Source organism: Sapajus apella, unplaced genomic scaffold (genome assembly GCF_009761245.1).
Source record: "Sapajus apella isolate SASKATOON/1434 unplaced genomic scaffold, GSC_monkey_1.0 scaffold15, whole genome shotgun sequence".
Classification (NCBI taxonomy): Eukaryota; Metazoa; Chordata; class Mammalia; order Primates; family Cebidae; genus Sapajus; species Sapajus apella.
In genome coordinates this window covers 15,879,123-15,897,524 of record NW_022436955.1, presented here as the reverse complement: position 1 = coordinate 15,897,524, position 18,402 = coordinate 15,879,123, and the positions used below count along the sequence as shown (strand labels likewise).

General features: G+C 49.8%; 1 protein-coding gene across 2 annotated transcripts; it reads left to right on the top strand.

The window, feature by feature from the left end:
* The first annotated feature begins 657 nt into the window (after positions 1-657).
* On the top strand, positions 658-16,182 carry DHODH (dihydroorotate dehydrogenase (quinone)). 2 transcript variants are annotated; one of them, XM_032284349.1, is made up of 9 exons: positions 658-834; positions 4,218-4,430; positions 6,434-6,633; positions 9,289-9,371; positions 13,011-13,198; positions 14,080-14,193; positions 14,858-15,011; positions 15,165-15,324; positions 15,823-16,182. In XM_032284349.1, exons 1-9 carry the CDS (start codon positions 814-816, stop codon positions 15,875-15,877), a joined length of 1,188 nt encoding a protein of 395 aa, XP_032140240.1. In that variant the 5' UTR covers positions 658-813; the 3' UTR covers positions 15,878-16,182. The 2 variants fall into 2 exon arrangements, with proteins under 2 accessions (XP_032140240.1, XP_032140241.1); XM_032284350.1 differs by lacking the exon at positions 4,218-4,430 and having other exon boundaries at positions 659-834.
* Positions 16,183-18,402: the final 2,220 nt, after the last annotated feature.

Below are 18,402 nucleotides of genomic sequence, written 5' to 3'. Positions count from 1 at the left end.
TGGTCTTGAATTCTTGACCCCAAGTTATCTGCCCACCTGGACCTCCCAAAGTGCTGGGATTACAGGCATGAGCCACTGTGCCCGACCTCAAGAAAATGTTTTAATTTCTTTAAAAACCTGAAGAAAAATAAACTTTTACGTAGAAAAACATTTATATATTAACATATTCATTTTATATAAACACAGCAGTAAAATTTATTATTTATTTATTTTTAAATAAAGACGGGGTTTCATCATATTGGTCAGGCTGGTCTTGAACTCCCGACCTCAGGTGATCCTCCCGCCTTGGCCTCCAGAGTGCTTGGATTACAGGCACCATGCCCGGCCAATTGATTTTTTAAAGCAATAAAAACTGCAGATATACTTCTGGTGTGAAACACAGTGTTCTTATGTCCACGCTAAAATAACCAGCAGGGGGCCCACGAAAATCGCAAGGCGACCCCGGCAGAAAGACAGCGGTGTTTGGCACGACCTCAACACCTGTCTTCCTGACAGAATCCCGACTCCTCGCGGACTTTCGGATTCGACAATGTGGGATTACGGGACTAGCGACAAACCCCGCGCAGCACCTCCTCGGCCAACCGCCGGCGACGACACCGGAAGACCAGGAGGAGGGCGGGTATAAGAGGCTTGACCGCCGCTACTGCGCAAGCGCACCCAACCGGAGCCTGGCCTTCCCAGCTGCGGAGGCGCCCGCTCAACCCTACTGCTTGAGGATTGGTGGACTGGCGCGTAAGGGCTGGAAATAGGAGGGGCCGCCGCCATATCCTCCAATGGAAGGGAGACAGGGGCGGACTTAATGACGGAAAAAGCATGGCGTGGAGACATCTGAAAGTGAGTCCTGCGAGTGATGCTTGGGGCTACGAGGGTGTGTCCGGACGGGACCAGGGCGGGCGAGGGGAGAACGGGGAGCCAGGCCGGTGAGGCTTGGATCGAAGGCGGCTCCGGGTGTGTGGCCCCCCCGGGACGTGTGCGTGTTTCCGGGGGCGCCTGCAAATGCTCGTACGTGTGCATTTGCACGTGGACTCGGTCGGGCGTGTGCAGACAGCGCCTGCAGGTCTGGTAGGGTGCTGATCTGAGTGTCTGCGCCTGGGCCATGTTTTTGAGCCTGGCACAGGGCTGCTTAGTGAACACATGACCTCCTAGCGTTGTGTGCAGGATCCAATTCGGAATGAATCTAGAGTAGGACATGCTCCCAACCCTTTTAGGTAAAGTTTTGTTTGGGGGAGGCTCTATGTGAAGCGTTCTTAGTTGTATCCCCGTATGTAGTAGGTATTCAAATGTTTGTTGATTGGCATGGGGGCGTCGTAGAGTCTCCAAGGGAGGCAATGAATACCTTGAGTCTCTCTTTTACTTATTTATTATGAGACGGAGTCTCGCTCTGTCGCTCAGGCTGGAGTGCGATGGCGTGATCCCGGCTCACTGCAACCTCCGCCTCCCGGGTTCAAGCGATTTTCCTGCCTCAGCCTCCCGAGTAGCTGGGATTACAGGCGCGCGCTACCCTGCCCTGTTCATTTTTGTATTTTTAGTAGAGACGGGGTTTCACCATGTTGGTCGCCCTGCCCGAGTCTCTTTTTAAAATAAATATATGAGGCCGGGCACAGTGGCTCACCCCTGAAACCCCAGCACTTTGGGCAGCCGAGGCAGGCCATGAGATCCAGAGATTGAGACCATCCTGGCCAACTTGATGAAACCCCGTGTCCACTAAAAATACAAAAAAATTAGCTGGGCATGGCGGCCGGCGCCTGTAGTCCCAGCTACTCGGGAGGGAGGCTGAGGCAGGAGAATCATTTGAACCTGGGAGGCAGACGTTGCAGTGAGCTGACATCGTGCCACTGCACTCCAGCCTGGCGACAGAGCAAGACGCCGTCTCAAAAATAAAAAATTAAAAATAAATATAGGGAGAGAGATGGGGTCTCACTGTGTTGCCCAGGCTGGTCTAGAACTGTTGGCCTCAAGGGATCTTCCCACTTCAGCCTCCCAAAGTGGTAGGATTACAGGCGTGGGCTACTGCACCCAGCCAGTGAATACTTGATCTACATCTCTTTAGTAGTTTGGAAAGATCCTTAAAAACAAAGCTGATCATTTCCTGGCTTAGGGAGCAAAACCTAAATCTTTACTTTGACCAAGACTCCTGCTCATTTCTCCTGCCTCTTCTTTTTTTTTTGAGACGGAGTTTCACTCATGTTACCCAGGCTGGAGTACAATGGCGCGATCTCGGCTCACCGCAACCTCTGCCTCCTGGGTTCAGGCAATTCTCCTGCCTCAGCCTCCTGAGTAGCTGGGATTACAGGCACGCACCACCATGCCCAGCTGATTTTTTGTATTTTTAGTAGAGACGGGGTTTCACATGTTGACCAGGATGGTCTCGATCTCTTGACCTCGTGATCCACCCGCCTTGGCCTCCCAAAGTGCTGGTATTACAGGCTTGAGCCACCGCGCCCGGCCTCTCCTGCCTCTTCTTAAGCCTTACTTTCCCTCACTCACTGTTCCAAACTTTCACCCTTTCTCATTCTCTTCTGCTACTGTTAGAGCCTTTATACATTTTCCTCTCCCTACTGCCTTCTAGTTAACTATTTTTTAAAATAATTGAACCAGAATAAGTTCAGAGAGACTCCCATCAACTCGTTTATCCCTTGAGCATCAGCTTTAAGTTATTTCCTTAATGAAGGCTTTCCTTACCTCTAAGATTGGGTTGAATTCTTTCCTTACCTTATACTTTTTATCCTTCATCACAGTTACCATGACTACATATTTGCATGCTCCTTGATTTCTGTCCATCTCTTCATAAGATCACATTCTCCACTAGGGCAGGGGCAAGATCTGTTTTGCCACTTTTGCTCATCAGTATTTGATGAGTGACTGGACTCATGAATTATCATTCAGCATCTGGCAGTGATAATTAAAGAAAAGACTGTGAACCACTTTTGACAGAAGGAGCATAGCATGGAGACACCTGAAACTGAGTCCTGACTCACTGCATCCTAGACCTCCTGGGCTCAAGGGATCCACCCACTTCAGCCTCCCAAGTAGCTGAGATCACAGGTGCACCACCATGCCTGGCTAATTTTTTATATTTTGTAGAGACGGGGTCACTCGATGTTGCCAAGGCTGGTCTCAAACTCCTGAGTTCAAGCAGTCCTCCCACTTCAGCCTCCCAAAGTGCTGGGATCACAAGCATGAGCCACCAAGTCCAGCTATGTACAGTTTTAAAAAGCCAGCATAATTAATACCCCAACTGGAATATAAAGGAGAAATTTTAAAAGTAGTTTATATTAATAATAAAATCACATGTGTTTCAGTATGTAAATATTCTATATGGTTCCCCTAGTGAGATCTGTTTAAGCCTCTATTTAGAAATGTGAATGCACAGGTGTGTGACATCATCAAACACCCCAGCAAAGCACTGTACCATTCCCGATGAGATTTTCTGAAATGGTGAACAATTCTTGGGAATGTTCTGTGCAAAACTGGACAGTTGCCCCTCAATTTGCAAGATACTTGTACTGTATGTGAAAACCATGTGGAGGCTGGGCATGGTGGCTTACGCCTGTAATCCCAGCACTTTGGGAGGCCAAGGCAGGAGTACTGCTTGAGCTCTAGAGTTCAAGACCAGCCTGGGCAACATAGCAAGATTTCAAAAAATTGGCTGGGCTTGGTGGCATGTACCTGTGGTCCCAGTTATTTGGGGAGACTGAGGTGGGAGGATTGCTTGAAACCAGGAGGTCAAGGAAGACAGTTTGTGTTGATGTGATAAAATGTAGTTTGGTTCAGATAATATGAACAGATAACTTTTCCCCCACACAAATGTCAGTAGGACGTTCAGAAGTCACACAGGAAGTGGCGCAGTTCATGTTAGATAGTCTCAAGCCCAGAAGGATGTCTGACTTTACGGATTCCTGCCCACCACGTCTATTAGCATTGCCCTGTCACTGTAACCAGTAACGGTATCCACCACAATCCCCCTAGGGGACGGTACTGTCCCTCTTGAAATCTCTGGCCTGGAGTCCCAGGAAGGCCTTTAGGGCCGGAAGAGGGCATGCACACAGAAGTGTAGATAGAGCCTCTGACTGTAGAGGCCAGTGTCAGTGGCAGGAAAAGGGCATCTGTTTCATGTGGCCTGCAGTTATGCCTTCTGTGTGCCTGGGTGTGAAGGGCTCAGGGAGGGTGTTGCAGCCTGGCTCGGGGGCCCCTTTAATAGGCTCTTTTTTTGGCAGAAGCGGGCCCAGGATGCTGTGGTCATCCTGGGGGGTGGAGGGTTTCTCTTCGCCTCCTACCTGATGGCCACGGGGGATGAGCGTTTCTATGCTGAACACCTGATGCCGGCTCTGCAGGGCCTGCTGGACCCAGAGTCAGCTCACAGACTGGCCGTTCGCTTCACTTCCCTGGGGCTCCTTCCACGGGCCACATTTCAAGACTCTGACATGCTGGTAGGTGTTCTGGGACATCCTGTGCAAAGGTGAAGGCTGAAGTCTCCTAAACTCAGCTGGGACTGATCTTTTTGAAAACCAGAACCCCAAGTGGGCAGTGGGGATTTGGAATTCAGTCTGAGCATTATTATTTTATGTCATGTTGCGTATATGGGATGGTGTTAGGTGGTGTTCCTGTGTGATCCTCCCAGCTGCTGCGTGAGCTGGGTCCTGTTACCGTCCCCCAACAGGGATCAGGAAACCGAGGAACAGAGTAGTAACAAAAAGTAACCCAAGTCACACAGCTAGCGGGAAGCAGAACGAGGATTCAAACCCATGGAATCTGATGCTGGCTTCCTGCCCCTTGGCCGCTGTCCTGCCTTGTTGAGGTTCAGATAGTTCAGTCCTCCCCTCGGCTACATGGGGAAGCTGCCAGAATCAATAAGCGCAGGTGCGAGGCAGGAGGGTCTAGTCCCAGCCTCAGCCTCACTCAGCTGCATATCCAGCATATGGGCACTCTCCATGCGCTGATGTGGGCTGGGTTCTGGGCTTAGTGCAGCATACCGAATTGAAGAATCCCTGTCCTTGTGGAAGCTGCATCCTCGTGGAAGCCTCTGCAGTTTCCTTTTGAGAGGCTTCTTACCAAACAGAAGGACATCAGAAAGACTTGTGTGTGAAAACGCAAACAAGGAGCACTCAGAAACTCTGGTGGGGAGGGTCACTGTTACAAACTAGAGGGGCCTTCACCGCATTTCCCGTTCCTACCTAAAACTCCTTTTCACTTCCTGATTGTATGGTGTTGAGATGTGTCATTTTCCCTGACTCACCATGCTCACATACTAACAGGCACTGTAGGCCCAGAAAGAAAGAGCACTCCTTTAAGCCGTCCTCACCCTAGACTGCTAGTCTGAGAGCCTTGGAACCAGTGAAAATGTGAGTGAATAATGAGTGGGATACAGAGATGGGGTGAATTTAGAAGGAATTGCAGTGTGCTTGAGGGCGAAAGCTGTGTCTGTGTAAACACAGATGCCTGAGCTATTGCCCTGAACACCACGGTGTGGGCCCACTCTTACAGCAGCTCATTTAGAATGTGACTCAGACTTTTTAACTGGTAGCCAGGACTCTTTATGATTTCACCCCAACTTTCCTGGTTTAGCTCTCCACGCTTTGCCTCTGTCAGGCATATTAGAATCCCCTGGGGGTACACTTGGAATAGTCAGATGCCCTGGCCCTGTGCCAGGCCAGTTTCACTGCCACATCTGAGAGCGGGGCCTGTTCTAGTCCAGCCCCCAGTCTCCTCCCAGTCCCGAGGTGCCAAGAACATTCTCACCTTCATTTGTTGTTATTCTTCCTTCTTGGAGCGTCTCTCTTAACCCCTTCCTTCCAGGATCCTTTGGTGCTCAACCTGGGAGGCCCTGGCTAGTCTCCTGAAAGGTCACGAAGCCCGTCAGTCAGCTCTGCCCAGCTTAACACCTCACCTTCCTTCCTCTGGTTCCCCATGGGAGGCTGGGGCACGTGGCCGGGGCTTCTTACCAGCCTGGATGAAGAGGGACACAGCTGGAGCTGATGTTTATTAAGCTGATTAAAGGGTTTTGCTGCTTGACATGTCGTGGTTTCAGGGAAGCACTACCTAGGGCCTGACCCCAGCGAGCTACTCTCTCCCACCAAGGCTAGTTGGCAACAAGGTATGAACCTTAACCACAACTGGAAAAGACAGTGCTTGTCTTTTGTTCATTCAACACATGGTAGAAACACTGTTTCTTCCCCCAGGCTTGCTAATAATAAATCCTCATGGTTTTCAAACTCTAGCAGGCATCACAGTCCCCTGGAGAGCACGCACTGTTAAAAATAGGTTCCCCCAGTGCTCCACTCCCCTGCTAAGGATTTTGACCTTGGGGGTGGGCCCTGAGATCTGAGGTTTCACAAGCTTCCCGGGTCATTCTGATGTAGCCGTGCCAGGAAGCATGCTTTGAGACATGCCGGGGTAGCCTTGTGTGCCTCTCACTTTGTCTTCCTCTTCCCAGGAAGTGAGAGTTCTGGGCCATAAATTCCGAAATCCAGTAGGAATTGCTGCAGGATTTGACAAGCATGGAGAAGCTGTGGACGGACTTTATAAGATGGGCTTTGGTTTTGTTGAGATAGGAAGTGTGACTCCAAAACCTCAGGAAGGAAACCCCAGACCCAGAGTCTTCCGCCTCCCTGAGGACCAAGCTGTCATTAACAGGTAGGTGAGTGGCCCAGAGTTCACGGAGGATACCCTCTTTCCAGCTGGGCTTTCAGAGATGTAAGATCTGCGTCTATTGTTTTCTGTCATACAATGTGGATGTTCTTCTGTCATTTGGAACGTTCAGGAACCCTGCTGAGTGTCTACTATGTGCCCCGGGCATCTATCTTAAGCAGGTTTTGTTATGTCCACTTAACAGTTGTGTATGTGGAGGCTCATGGAGCCAAATAACTCAGCTTCAGTCACGGAGACTGTAAGCAGGAGAGGCTGGGCATGGCCTGGGCTTATTGGACTTTAGAGTCTGTGCTCTGCCCATGTTGTTTCTCCAATGCTCTTACTCCACACTGTGCAAAAGAAATGTAATATGAGCCCATATGTGATTTAAAGTATTCTAGTGACCACATTAAAACAGTAAACAGAAATAAGCGAAATTAATACTTAATTACTTAAAATTATAATTTAGTTATATTTACTATGTTACAAGTATTTAAAAAACATATATTTAAAGCAACATAAAAGTTGTTAATGGGCTATTTTTACCTTCTTTTGCTTGTCCCAAGTCTTCAGGAGCCAGTGTGTACTTCCTGTCAGCACTTCTCCCTTGGGACCAGCCACATTCCCAGCTGCCAGTAGCCGCACGTGGCCGGCAGGCTTGTATTGGACAGCACAGCCCCAGCCTTGAGCAAACAGGAGAAAGTGATATTCAACATTCACAGCTGCTCTTAGTAGGAGAGATCCTTCTAGACTGTAGAAAGCCCCTCCCTTTGTCATCCCTGGGCAATTTTTACTACAGCAAACCCAAAAAGTGAAGAAGTGCCTACTTTTTGGAAGAGGATTTTGAAGAGCTTCCTTAGGGAGATTTCGAAGGGCATCTTTGGGGCTTGTGGTAGCCTCCTGGGAGACAGACCTGTAGGATGTTTACTTGGCCGTGCTTCCTGCTTTATTATGCTTGTTTCAGAAAAATTCTCCAGCATTAGAGATCAAGTTATTGATCTTTCTGCTGCATTGCAGCTGGAGATCAATATCTTCAGAATTGGCCAGGCAAAATGTATTTGCATATCATTCAGCTGCTACAGATAACTGCAGGTGCTGGGATGATGGTACTTGGTGAATCCTGTAGGTGAGCAGGGGTGTGAGATCGTGTTCTGAGCACTGTGTATGCGGCCTCCTGGCTGCGCAGCACATGCTGGGTGTGCAGTAAACAGTTGCTGAATGAATGGGTGAATTTATGAAGTCATCAAATATGTGTGCCACTGTATCTGTTATTATAGATGCCTTTGGCTTTAACAAAGTGGCTTAAACAATAGGCATTTTATATTATTTTCTTCTCATAACAGGTGTGATGGGCAGGTCCCGGGTTGGTTGAGCACCAGGGCAATGCTGAGACTCTGGTCCAACTTCTCTGGGCCTTCCCTTTTAGCTTGTCAGAGAGTGACCTCAGCTGCAAGTATTTTTGTTTTTTGTTTTTTTCTTTTTTTGAGATGGAGTCTCGTTCTTTTGCCAGGCTGGAGTGCATTGGCAGGATCTCAGCTCACTCGTCTGTCTCCCAGATTCGAGCAGTTCTCCTGCCTCAGCCTGCTGAGTAGCTGGGACTACAGGTGCGTGCCACCACACCTGGCTAATTTTTTTTAGTAGAGATGGGGTTTCACCATGGTCAGGATGGTCTCAGTCTCCTGACCTCATGATCTGCCTGTCTTGGCCTCCCAAAGTGCTGGGATTACAGGTGTGAGCCACCACGCCCAGCCAAGTATTATGTTCTTACATAGACGCCCAAGAGCAGAAGGGAAGAGTGGAGGGCTGCTCTCAGAGGCTCCCAGTAGGCCTCACTAGTGTCTCCGTGTCCACATCTGGGCACACATTTGTGCTTCACTTGCCAGCAAGGCTGGGAAAGGAGTCATTAGCATTTTTACCCTGTATCGGGGAAGGTGGGCTTTACTGACGAGATGGAAGAGGAAGGGGACTGGCTACTAGGTCAACATGCACGGTGAGGCTGGGGACACAGGGATGAAAGAGAGATGAGGCCCCTGCCTTCGGGGAGTGTCTAGTGACAGTGACAGAGGAATGAGAGAGGTATGAGATGTTGCTCACCCTCAAGAAGATTGTAACCTAGTATGAGACCTTGAGCATATATGTATGCACCTATCCTGAGCCAGGAGAGAGGTAGGAAGGCCAGGGCGCTGAGGGGTCCTTTGTAGCTGGGAGCTCTGCGCAGGAGGAGAGGGAGCGTTCGCTCTGAGCTAGGAAGAGATGCGATTTTCACAGGCAGAAAGCGTAGGGAGATGGAGGTGGCTGCAGAGGCCTCAGGAGGCTGTTGGGGAGCCCAGCAGCAGGTGGCAAGTGTGTGTGCGATTCTCAGTGGTTGGGTAAGGAGTGGCGATCCAGCAGATCTGGGGCAGCTGCTGCTGAGCCTGGGCTGTTTCCATTGCCAGTTGGCTGAGTGTTTGCAAATTTTAATCTTTCCTTGGGTATTGGATGGTGTTCTAGCAAGTTCTCTAGGACCCCCAGGGGTGTTAAGACCCTGGAAGTGTAGAACTGACTGTGATTTTTTTTCTCTTGAGTTTAAAAGTCTTAAGTATACAGGAAGTGGCCATGGAGCGGTCTCTCTAAATCCTCTGCCCTCGTACTTTGCCCCTCCCATCTGCTTGTTCTCTGCAGGTATGGATTTAACAGTCACGGGCTCTCAGTGGTGGAACACAGGTTACGGGCCAGACAGCAGAAGCAGGCCAAGCTCACAGAAGGTAAAGTGGGGTTGCGTCAGCGGGCCTTTCTTATTGATTAGGAGGAAACATGGGAGAAACGCTGGGAACATTTCTAGTGAAATAAACGTAATTGAGCAATAGCAAAAACCACTAAGGAACTCAGTGGTTACCTGAGCTCAATAGCAAAAACCACTAGGGAACCACCAAAATGCCTTCTAGAGAACCAGGCATTTCCTGGTCCCACATAGCCTCCAAGAGTTTAACTGGATTTCACAATTTAGCAAATACTTTGCTTCTGCCTCGTTATGTAACCTGTTACCCTAACTAGGGAGCCTGAAAGCAAACGAAGCAAAGCGGCTGGGCTGTGATCTCACCGGCAGTGACGGCGTGAGCAGGACTTAAGCGTCATCTTCCTCTGGTCCCCTCTGTCCTCCCTTTTTTTTGTCTATTGTGTAAATATTGTTCATTAATTATAGAAGACTTAGTAAATACAGAGAAATGTAAAGACAGAAAGTTCAAGAAACAGATACTCCTCCCTACTCAAGGATAACTAATATTAGCATTTGGGAAAATATTCTTCATGACTTGTTTTGGAAACAATGCTCATCTTTGGCTCAGTGTGGTGGCTCACACCTGTAATCTCAACACTTTGGGTGGCCAAGGTGGGAGGATCGCTTGAGCTCAGGAGTTTAAGACCGGCCTGGGCAACATGGTGAGATCCCATTTCTCTAAGAAAAAGAAACAAAAACAACATACATTCTGGAAGGTGCCTTCAGCCACACGGGTGTTCTCTGTGGCCTCTGCCTCCTCTGTCTCCGGATGTACTTAGTGATTGTAGCCCTGTGTTGCCCCGACCCTAATGCCCCTGGTACGCTCTCTGGGACTGTGTGGGGCTGCGGTTCAGTAGTGACTGTTTTCTTCTTAGAGTCCCTCTGAAACTCCTTCCAGGGTGTCTTAGTCCCACATAGTCCTGGTAGCAGGATGAAGAAACCGCACGGGGTTCATTTCAGGAAGTGAGGTGGAAAGGGCACTGAGCAGTGTCAGATTTGGGGAACAGGAAGTGATCTTTTGGGAACCCCTGGCTTGGGTGGAACCCCACTATACTGCAGAGCCACCCACGTGGGGAGCTTTGGAGGTCACCACAGGACCTGCATGGTTTGTGATGCTTACCTGCCTTCGTGCTTGCTTTTTTTTCTCGGTGTCTGCAGTGCTGTGTCCTGGCTTGATCCCCTGTTCTTCCCCACCCAGCCCTCCCGGTCAGCGGATGAAGCACAGCTGCAGCAATGCTCTGCATGGAGGTGTCTGCCAGCAGCTTAGGGGCCTTGATGACAGCTTCTTGTTAGCACCATGCCAAGGAACATGCTTTGATAAAAGCTTTGGTGCCCTTTGGGGACACAGTAATCCAGCATTTCTGTCTAACTCCCAAATCTTGTCAGTTTGGGCAGATCTTCTAATCCATTAGCTACATGGAAGTGATAGTCTCCTTCAAGCGAGTTTACTTTCATGGAAAAGAATTCAAGCTTACAAATGGTCTTGGCTTGATGGGAAGCTTGGAGACCTTATGATAACCATTTTCTCTAATCGAATTCTTTTTTTTTTTTTCCTTGAGACAGAGTCTGGCTCTGTTGCACAGGCTGGATGGAATGCAGTGGCGTGATTTCAGCTCACTGCAACCTCCGCCTCCCAGGTTCAAGCAATTCTCCTTTCTCAGCCTCTGGAATAGCTGGGATTATAGGGGCCTGCTACCACACCCAACTAATTTTCATATTTTTAGTAGAGACAGGGTTTTACCTTGTTGGCCAGTCTGGTCTTGAACTGACCTCAAGTGATCGCCTGCCTCGGCTTCCCAAAGTGCTGGGATTACAGGCATGAGCCACTGTGCCCGGCTTCTAATAGGGTTCTGATCCCCTCCTTCAGTCCCCACCCTGGAAGGTAGCTACACTAATCTCATTTACTTTCTAGCTGAGATGAGAGGGTGTGCTGGGGCGTGAGAAGGTGGTTAGCAGTACAGCAGATGTTTGATCCTCTCTGGCCTGGGAACACATTTTGTGAGCTACTTGTTCTAGGTCTTTCCCCAACCTTCAGATGGAAAAAAACAGCCTGTACCATTGATGTACCACTCCCTGTGCAGATATGAGAGTATCTTAGGAGAAATCAAGTGTAGACAACCGTTTTCTTTTACACATAGTATGTTTCTGAAAATGTGTTTTTCTAGAAGTCCAAAATGCAAGTCCATTGATAGTGAGTCCTGTGGATTTTTCAGTGAACTGACCTTGTAGCTTACATGCAAACTGAGACCCTCCTGAGAGTAAAAAGGGGCAGGTGTTAATAATGATGCCCAGGCTAGGGGAGTGATCAGGCTGTCCCGGGAGCACAGAAGATACGGGGTTCCCTCAGTTGTCACATGAGGGAGAATCCCTTTCCTCAGAGAAGTAAAATAAGTTATAAACAATTACACCTCCACATTTGAGACATGATAATTGAAAATATTTGGCCGGGTGCGGTGGCTCACACCTGTAATCCCAACACTCTGGGAGGCTGAGGCAGGCACATCACTTGAGGTCAGGGGTTTGAGACCAGCCTGGCCAAGATGGTGAAACTCTATCTCTACCAAAAATACAAAAATTAGGCTGGGCGCTGTGCCTCACGCCTATAATCCCAGCACTTTGGGAGGCGAAGCAGGTGGATCATGATGTCAGATCGAGACCATCCTAGCCAACATGGTGAAGCCCTGTCTCTACTAAAAATAAACAAATTAGCTGGGTGTGGTGGCGCGTACCTGTAATCCCAGCTACTTGGGAGGCTGAGGCAGGAGAACTGCTTGAACTTGGGAGGCGGAGGTTGCAGTGACCCAGGATCATGCCACAGCATTCCAACTTGGGCAATAGAGTGAGGAGACTCCATCTCAAAAAAAAAAAAAAAAAAAAAAAAAAATTCCAATATATATATATTTTTGAGACAGCATCTTGCTTTGCTGCTCAGGCTGGAGTGCAGTGGCGTGATCACAGTTCACTGCAGCCTCAATCCTACTTCAGCATCCCGAGTAGCTGGGACTACAGGAGTGCATCATGCACCCAGCTGATTTTTTAATTGTAGACAGGGTTTTGCCATGTTGCCCAGACTGGTCTTGAATTCCTGGGTTCAAGCAGTCCTCCTACCTTGGCCACCTAAAGTGCTGTGATTACAGGCGTGAGCCACCATGCCCGGCCTGGTTTTCAGTATTGTATACATACTCTTTCATTTTGCTTTTTCTTTGCAACTGCACATCCAGTCAGCTGAGCCAAGACCAACAAGCATCCCTTGAGGTGAGCGTCGCCGGCCTGACATCCTACTGAGTTCTGTCTGTTCTCGGTTTTATTCAATTTATGAGGCCCATCTTTTGTACCATAAGTATTTGCACTTATTTGTCCATTTTCCATGAAAAATTTAAAAATAAAAAGGGCAAAATGTAGCAAAACATCGTGATAGCTGCCCAGACTTTGCTAGACAAGCTAGCGAGTGGTTTTTGGTCAGTAGGCAGGCCCAGGCCAGTGGAGCACCTGTCAGCCGGTGCGGGGCAGGTCAGGTTTGGGGGCAATTCCCACACAGCTGTCCACTGGTGGTTTGGTCAAGGACAGCCTCAGAAGGTGGCTCAGGAAATGGTGTGCGGGGCACAGGCCTGAGCAGCGATGTTTGCAGGTGGACTGCCGCTGGGGGTCAACCTCGGGAAGAACAGGAACTCAGCGGACGCCGCGGCAGACTATGCAGAAGGGGTGCGCGTGCTGGGTCCACTGGCCGACTACCTGGTGGTGAATGTGTCCAGCCCCAACACTGCCGGGCTGCGGAGCCTTCAGGGAAAGGCCCAGCTGCGCCGCCTGCTGACCAAGGTGGGCAACTGCACCTCTTCTCCAGGCCCCGTCCCACCAGCCACCCTTCATTCTCTAGGGCGGTTTCAGCATCGCCCTCAGAAGCTATCCTTAGCACCTGGACCAGTAAGACCCCTGGCTATGCCTTCCTGGAGCCCCTTCTGATCCCGTCATGACAATGATTATACACAATGGTGACAAATTATGTGTCCCTGCTGCTGCAAACCACGGGGTCTTTGAGAGCAGAGACTGTGTCTCTCATTTGTCTCTCTGACCCTAGCACCCAGAGCTCTGAGTGAACTGAAGGACTTCATCACCTAGTACTTGCGGTAATATTTCCTGGTTATCTTTTAGGAATAAAAGTCTAAAAGAGGCTGGGCACAGTGGCTCATGCCTGTAATCCCAGCCCCATGGGAGGCCAAGGTGGGTGGATTACTTACAGCCCAGGAGTTTGAGACCAGTCTGGGCAACCTGGCAAAACCCCATCTTACAAAAAATACAGAAATTGGCTGGGCATGGTGGCGCACACTTGTAGTCCCAGGTACTCTGGAGGCTGAAGTGGAAGGATCGCCTGAGCCCAGGGAGGTGCAGGCTACAGTGAGCCGTGATCATGCTACTACACTCCAGCATGGGTGACAGAGTGAGACCTTGTCTCAAAAAACGTCTGAAAAACCCTTAAGCTATTAGCCAATGCCCATGGGGATCCCTTGGCCTAAAAAAATGGAATCGATCCATCTTGATGGTGCACCTCACATGTCTGAGGGCTAGGTTTCCTGAAAAGGAGATTTGTTCCTGCTTTAGTCTGATCGCTTTTGTGGAAACCCTGACCTGTGCTGTAGGTCACAGCTGCGCTGTGGGCTGTGGTCTGCATGGTCCCCAGCTCTGGCTATGTGTCACCCTAGGTGCTGCAGGAGAGGGATGCCTTGCAGGGAGTGCACAGGCCGGCAGTGCTGGTGAAGATCGCTCCTGACCTCACTGCCCAGGACAAGGAGGACATTGCCAGTGTGGTCAAAGAGGTTCGAGTGGGGGTCTGGGGCCAGGGTGCACCCCCCGATGGTCTGCAGAGGCCATTTGGCCAGATGCGCTAGCCCAGAACAGCAGCCTTTGTGATTTCCTCTCCTTGATGTTGAAGGCTGGGTTGGTGCTTGTCATGGTGTAACTCACCCTGTAGTCAAAAGCGAACATTGGAATAAATGCTCGAAGGAGCCTTTTTCTCATGCCTCTTCCTGTCTCTCCTCATTTCCATCCAGCAAGGTTAAGGCATGAGCTTGGTTGGGTCCTTGGCCACTCTCAAATATTCCTTATCTCACTCCTCTCTCTAGCCTGTCTGAACAGCAGGTCTCCGTGGCATAGGAGAGTAGTGGAAACTGATTGAGCCTGGCCGTCATGGGTTCAAATCCTGGTTCTACCACTTACTACCTGGGGGCCTCAGACAAGACACTATAATTGGGTTGTTGTAAGGACTGGACACTGTCCTAGCGGAATGTTACGGGTGGTCAGTGTGGTCACATTATGGCTCATTTTACAACTTGTTGAGGAAAAGATGAGCAGTGGGGTCTGGTGTAGCTCTTGCCTTGGTGGCTGTAAGTATAGCCCGGCTGCTGCTTTTGACCTCCAGAGAAGCGCCTCTGAGTCCTGCAGTGCCATGACTCACAGTTTTTTCTCTATCTCGCACTGCAGTTGGGCATCGATGGGCTGATTGTCACAAACACCACTGTGAGTCGCCCTGCTGGCCTCCGGGGTGCCTTGCGCTCTGAAACAGGAGGGCTGAGCGGGAAGCCCCTCCGGGATTTATCAACTCAGACCATTCGGGAGATGTACGCACTCACCCAAGGCAAGGCTTCCAGCGTCTGTCTTCACATCTGCATGTGGTGTGGGCTCTTCGGTTGTGATGGGAATCATAATTCCCTAATTTGCTGTGATTGTGGGGGACTGGGGGGCTGAAGCCACATTCTTCTTTATGGTGTTGCCGTGTGCTTTTCTATAGGCCGAGTTCCCATAATTGGGGTTGGTGGTGTGAGCAGCGGGCAGGACGCGCTGGAGAAGATCCGGGCAGGGGCCTCCCTGGTGCAGCTGTACACAGCCCTCACCTTCTGGGGGCCACCCGTGGTGGGCAGAGTCAAGCGGGAACTGGAGGCCCTTCTGAAGTGAGTGAAGCCAATCCATGTGTGGCTTGAAACAGAAGTTAGGCAGAGGTTAATTCAGAATCACTTTCTTGTTCATTCAAAAAGGAGTTGACGGGTACACTCTGAAGTGGGGAGAAATTATTCTGGGTTACTCTTTTGATGAAGGACAAACAGTGCCAAGCAGAACTGAGGATTAGCCTCCAAGGCAATGGTGTTTCTAAAGCAGAGTTGTCCATTTGCTCGAGGGAGAGGAGCCTGAGGAATCCCAGCAGCATTCCCATTAAAAATTAAGCAACACTGGCTCAATGTTGGGAGCTGTCAATGCTTAAAAGCAATTTCCTTCCTGCTCTGTTCCTACCTTGGTGGAACTATCCCTAGGTCCCTGGGTGAAGAGTGTAGAGAAAATGAACGAAGATGTGCCTGGGCGGGATGATGCGTTTATGGGTGAACGTGGGCTTCCTGTAAGAGCAGGGCCCATCCTTCACTGTTTGCTGAAATTGCTTTGTTTGCTCTTTCCAGAGAGCAGGGCTTTGGCAGAGTCACAGATGCCATTGGAGCAGATCATCGGAGGTGAGGATGGCATCTGTCGGGAAACCTGATCTGGAATCTTCCCAAGGACTCAGGCAAGCCTCTGTGGCTGGATCGTGAGAGGAGGAACTCTGTCTTGAGCCATGTCCCCAAGCGGTGGCATGGCGGCACCGTAAATGCCAGTCGGGGTCACCAGGCTCAACTGTGGGCTTTCTTCAGTCCGTTGGTCAGATCATCAACTGCATTTGTGATTCTTTGTGGATTCAAACCCTAGGATCCGTCAGTATTGCAAGGACATTGAATATTAGGGGAAAGAAGTCATGGAAAAAATAAAGCCATTTAGAACCTGGATTTAAACCCTAGCCCTTTCTGGTTTGCCACAGGCCCTGCCCAGATGCTGTAGGGCCTTCCAGGATCTTCCACCTGCATCTGCAGTGGGCTTCCCAGGAATCTGAGTGTGTTTCATTTGATCTTTATTTATTTAATATTTTAAACTTAAAAAAAAAAAAAAAATTCAAACATAAGGGTGGGGCATGGTGGCTCATGCCTGTAATCCCAGCACTTTGGAAGGCCAAGGCAGGCAGATCAACTGAGGTCAGGAGTTCGAGACCAGCCTGGCCAATATGGTGAAGCCCTGTCTGTATCAAAAATACAAAAATTAGCCAGGCGTGGTGGCAGTCACTTTTAATCCCAAGAATCCCTTGAACCCATGAGGCGGAGGTTGCAGTGAGCCAAGATCGCACCACTGCACTCCCGCTTGGGTGACAGAGTGAGACTCCGTCAAAAAAACAAAAACAAAAAATGTTTTCCCATTTCTCTCCCTCCCTCTCTCTATAACCTGGATAAAATATTCATATGTATTATGGATTTATTATTGCTGAGTCATTGCGCCTTACCCTGAAGTGCTTCAGTCTGTTTCTCCTAAGCATCCTGACATTAGGCTTTTGATGAGAAAATTGGCCTGAATTCTTCACCAGCAATTCAAACAGTACCACACTCTTGAAGTGTAAACCTTCGGTCCCTCCTCACGCCACTCTACAGACATGCCTTCTGCTTGGTGTTTATCTCCCGGACTTTTCCCCTGCATAAAAATGTTCATTTTCTACATACATACTCAGATATCTATGTGGCTGTGTGTATTTTTGGAATACCTATTTATGGATGGAATGCACACTGTTTTCTGTATAGTTATTTTACGTTTTCACCCAAATGGCATCATCACACAAATACGATTCTGCGTCGACTTTCTTCATCTTCACATGTGGGCCGGTTCATGCTGGGCCTCATTTCCCGGTTGGTGATCATGTTGCTGACTTCTGGCATTTTCCTATCACTGTTGGTGCCTCAGTGAACACCGTGTGAATGTGCCTTCGTTTGGGCAACAGTGCAGAGCAGATTCCAAGAGGTGTCACAGCGGGGCTGAGGGGTTGGTGTGTTTCACATTCTGATAGATAGAGCCAAGCTGCCCCCATCAGGTTTTCAAGCTGCCCCTTTCCCATCATGGAGACAGCAACAGAGGGGACATCCCTAGCTCCTCTGGCTTTGCCTGTTCAAAGCTAACCTGTGAGGCCTGAAGAAAGGAGCTGCCAGGAAGGCGTCTCCCGTCCAGTGAACACTGACTGTGGGCCGGATGCTGCCCCAAGGGCTTGATATGCCCGCTTTACAGATGAGGAGATGGGGGCAGAAAGGCGGGTGATGGTCCAGTCCCTGTGTATGGAGGCTGCTTGGCTGGGCTCAAGCCTGGCGGGGTGGTTGCAGAGCATGTTGTGCCGAATGGTCCAAGCCTTGGCTGCTGTCAAAGCTGGCTCATTGCCTTCTGCTTCTCCCTATTTGTTCCTTACTCCAGGAAGAGCAGTGCCCTGAAGGAGAGACAGGAATGGGCAGAAGGAGAAGGAAAAGGAGCCATGTGCTGGCCAGTCCCCTGTGGGTCGCTTTCCTCACCAGCTTGGGCTCCCACATGCCACATCAGGTACTTGTCCACATACTCTGGACACCTGCCTTGTTCTGTCTCAGCTTCGATGCTCTCTGAGCCACCTGCCCTCCCTTCCCCATGTTACAGGCATCTACCTGCTCTGTCCTACTTAATAGCTTTAGGACTGAACGATTCCGGAAAGGGAAGGGAAGGGGTGGAGGAGAAGGGGGAGGAGTAGGCCCTTGGAAGGTTCTCCATGGGAGACTGACATTCTGTCTCAGCACAGCTGGAACAGGCTGCTTGACCACCAGAGTAAGGAGCTGTCTTGCATTCAGGGACCATATAGTGTGAGGATATCTATTTTTCTTCCCTCCCCTCCCCTCCACTTCCTCCCCTTCTCTCCCATCCCTTCCCGTCCCCTCCCCTCCCCTCCTTTCTTCCTTTGACGGAGTCTCACTCTGTCACCCAGGCTGGAGTATAGTGGTGCAATCTCCGCTCACTGTGGCCTCCATGTCCTGGGTTCAAACAATTCTGCCTCAGCCTCCTGAGTAGCTGGGATTACTGGTGCCCGCCACCACGCCCGGCTAATTTTTGTATTTTAAGTAGAGACGGGGTTTCATCATGTTGGCCAGGTTGATCTCGAACTCCTGACTTCAGGC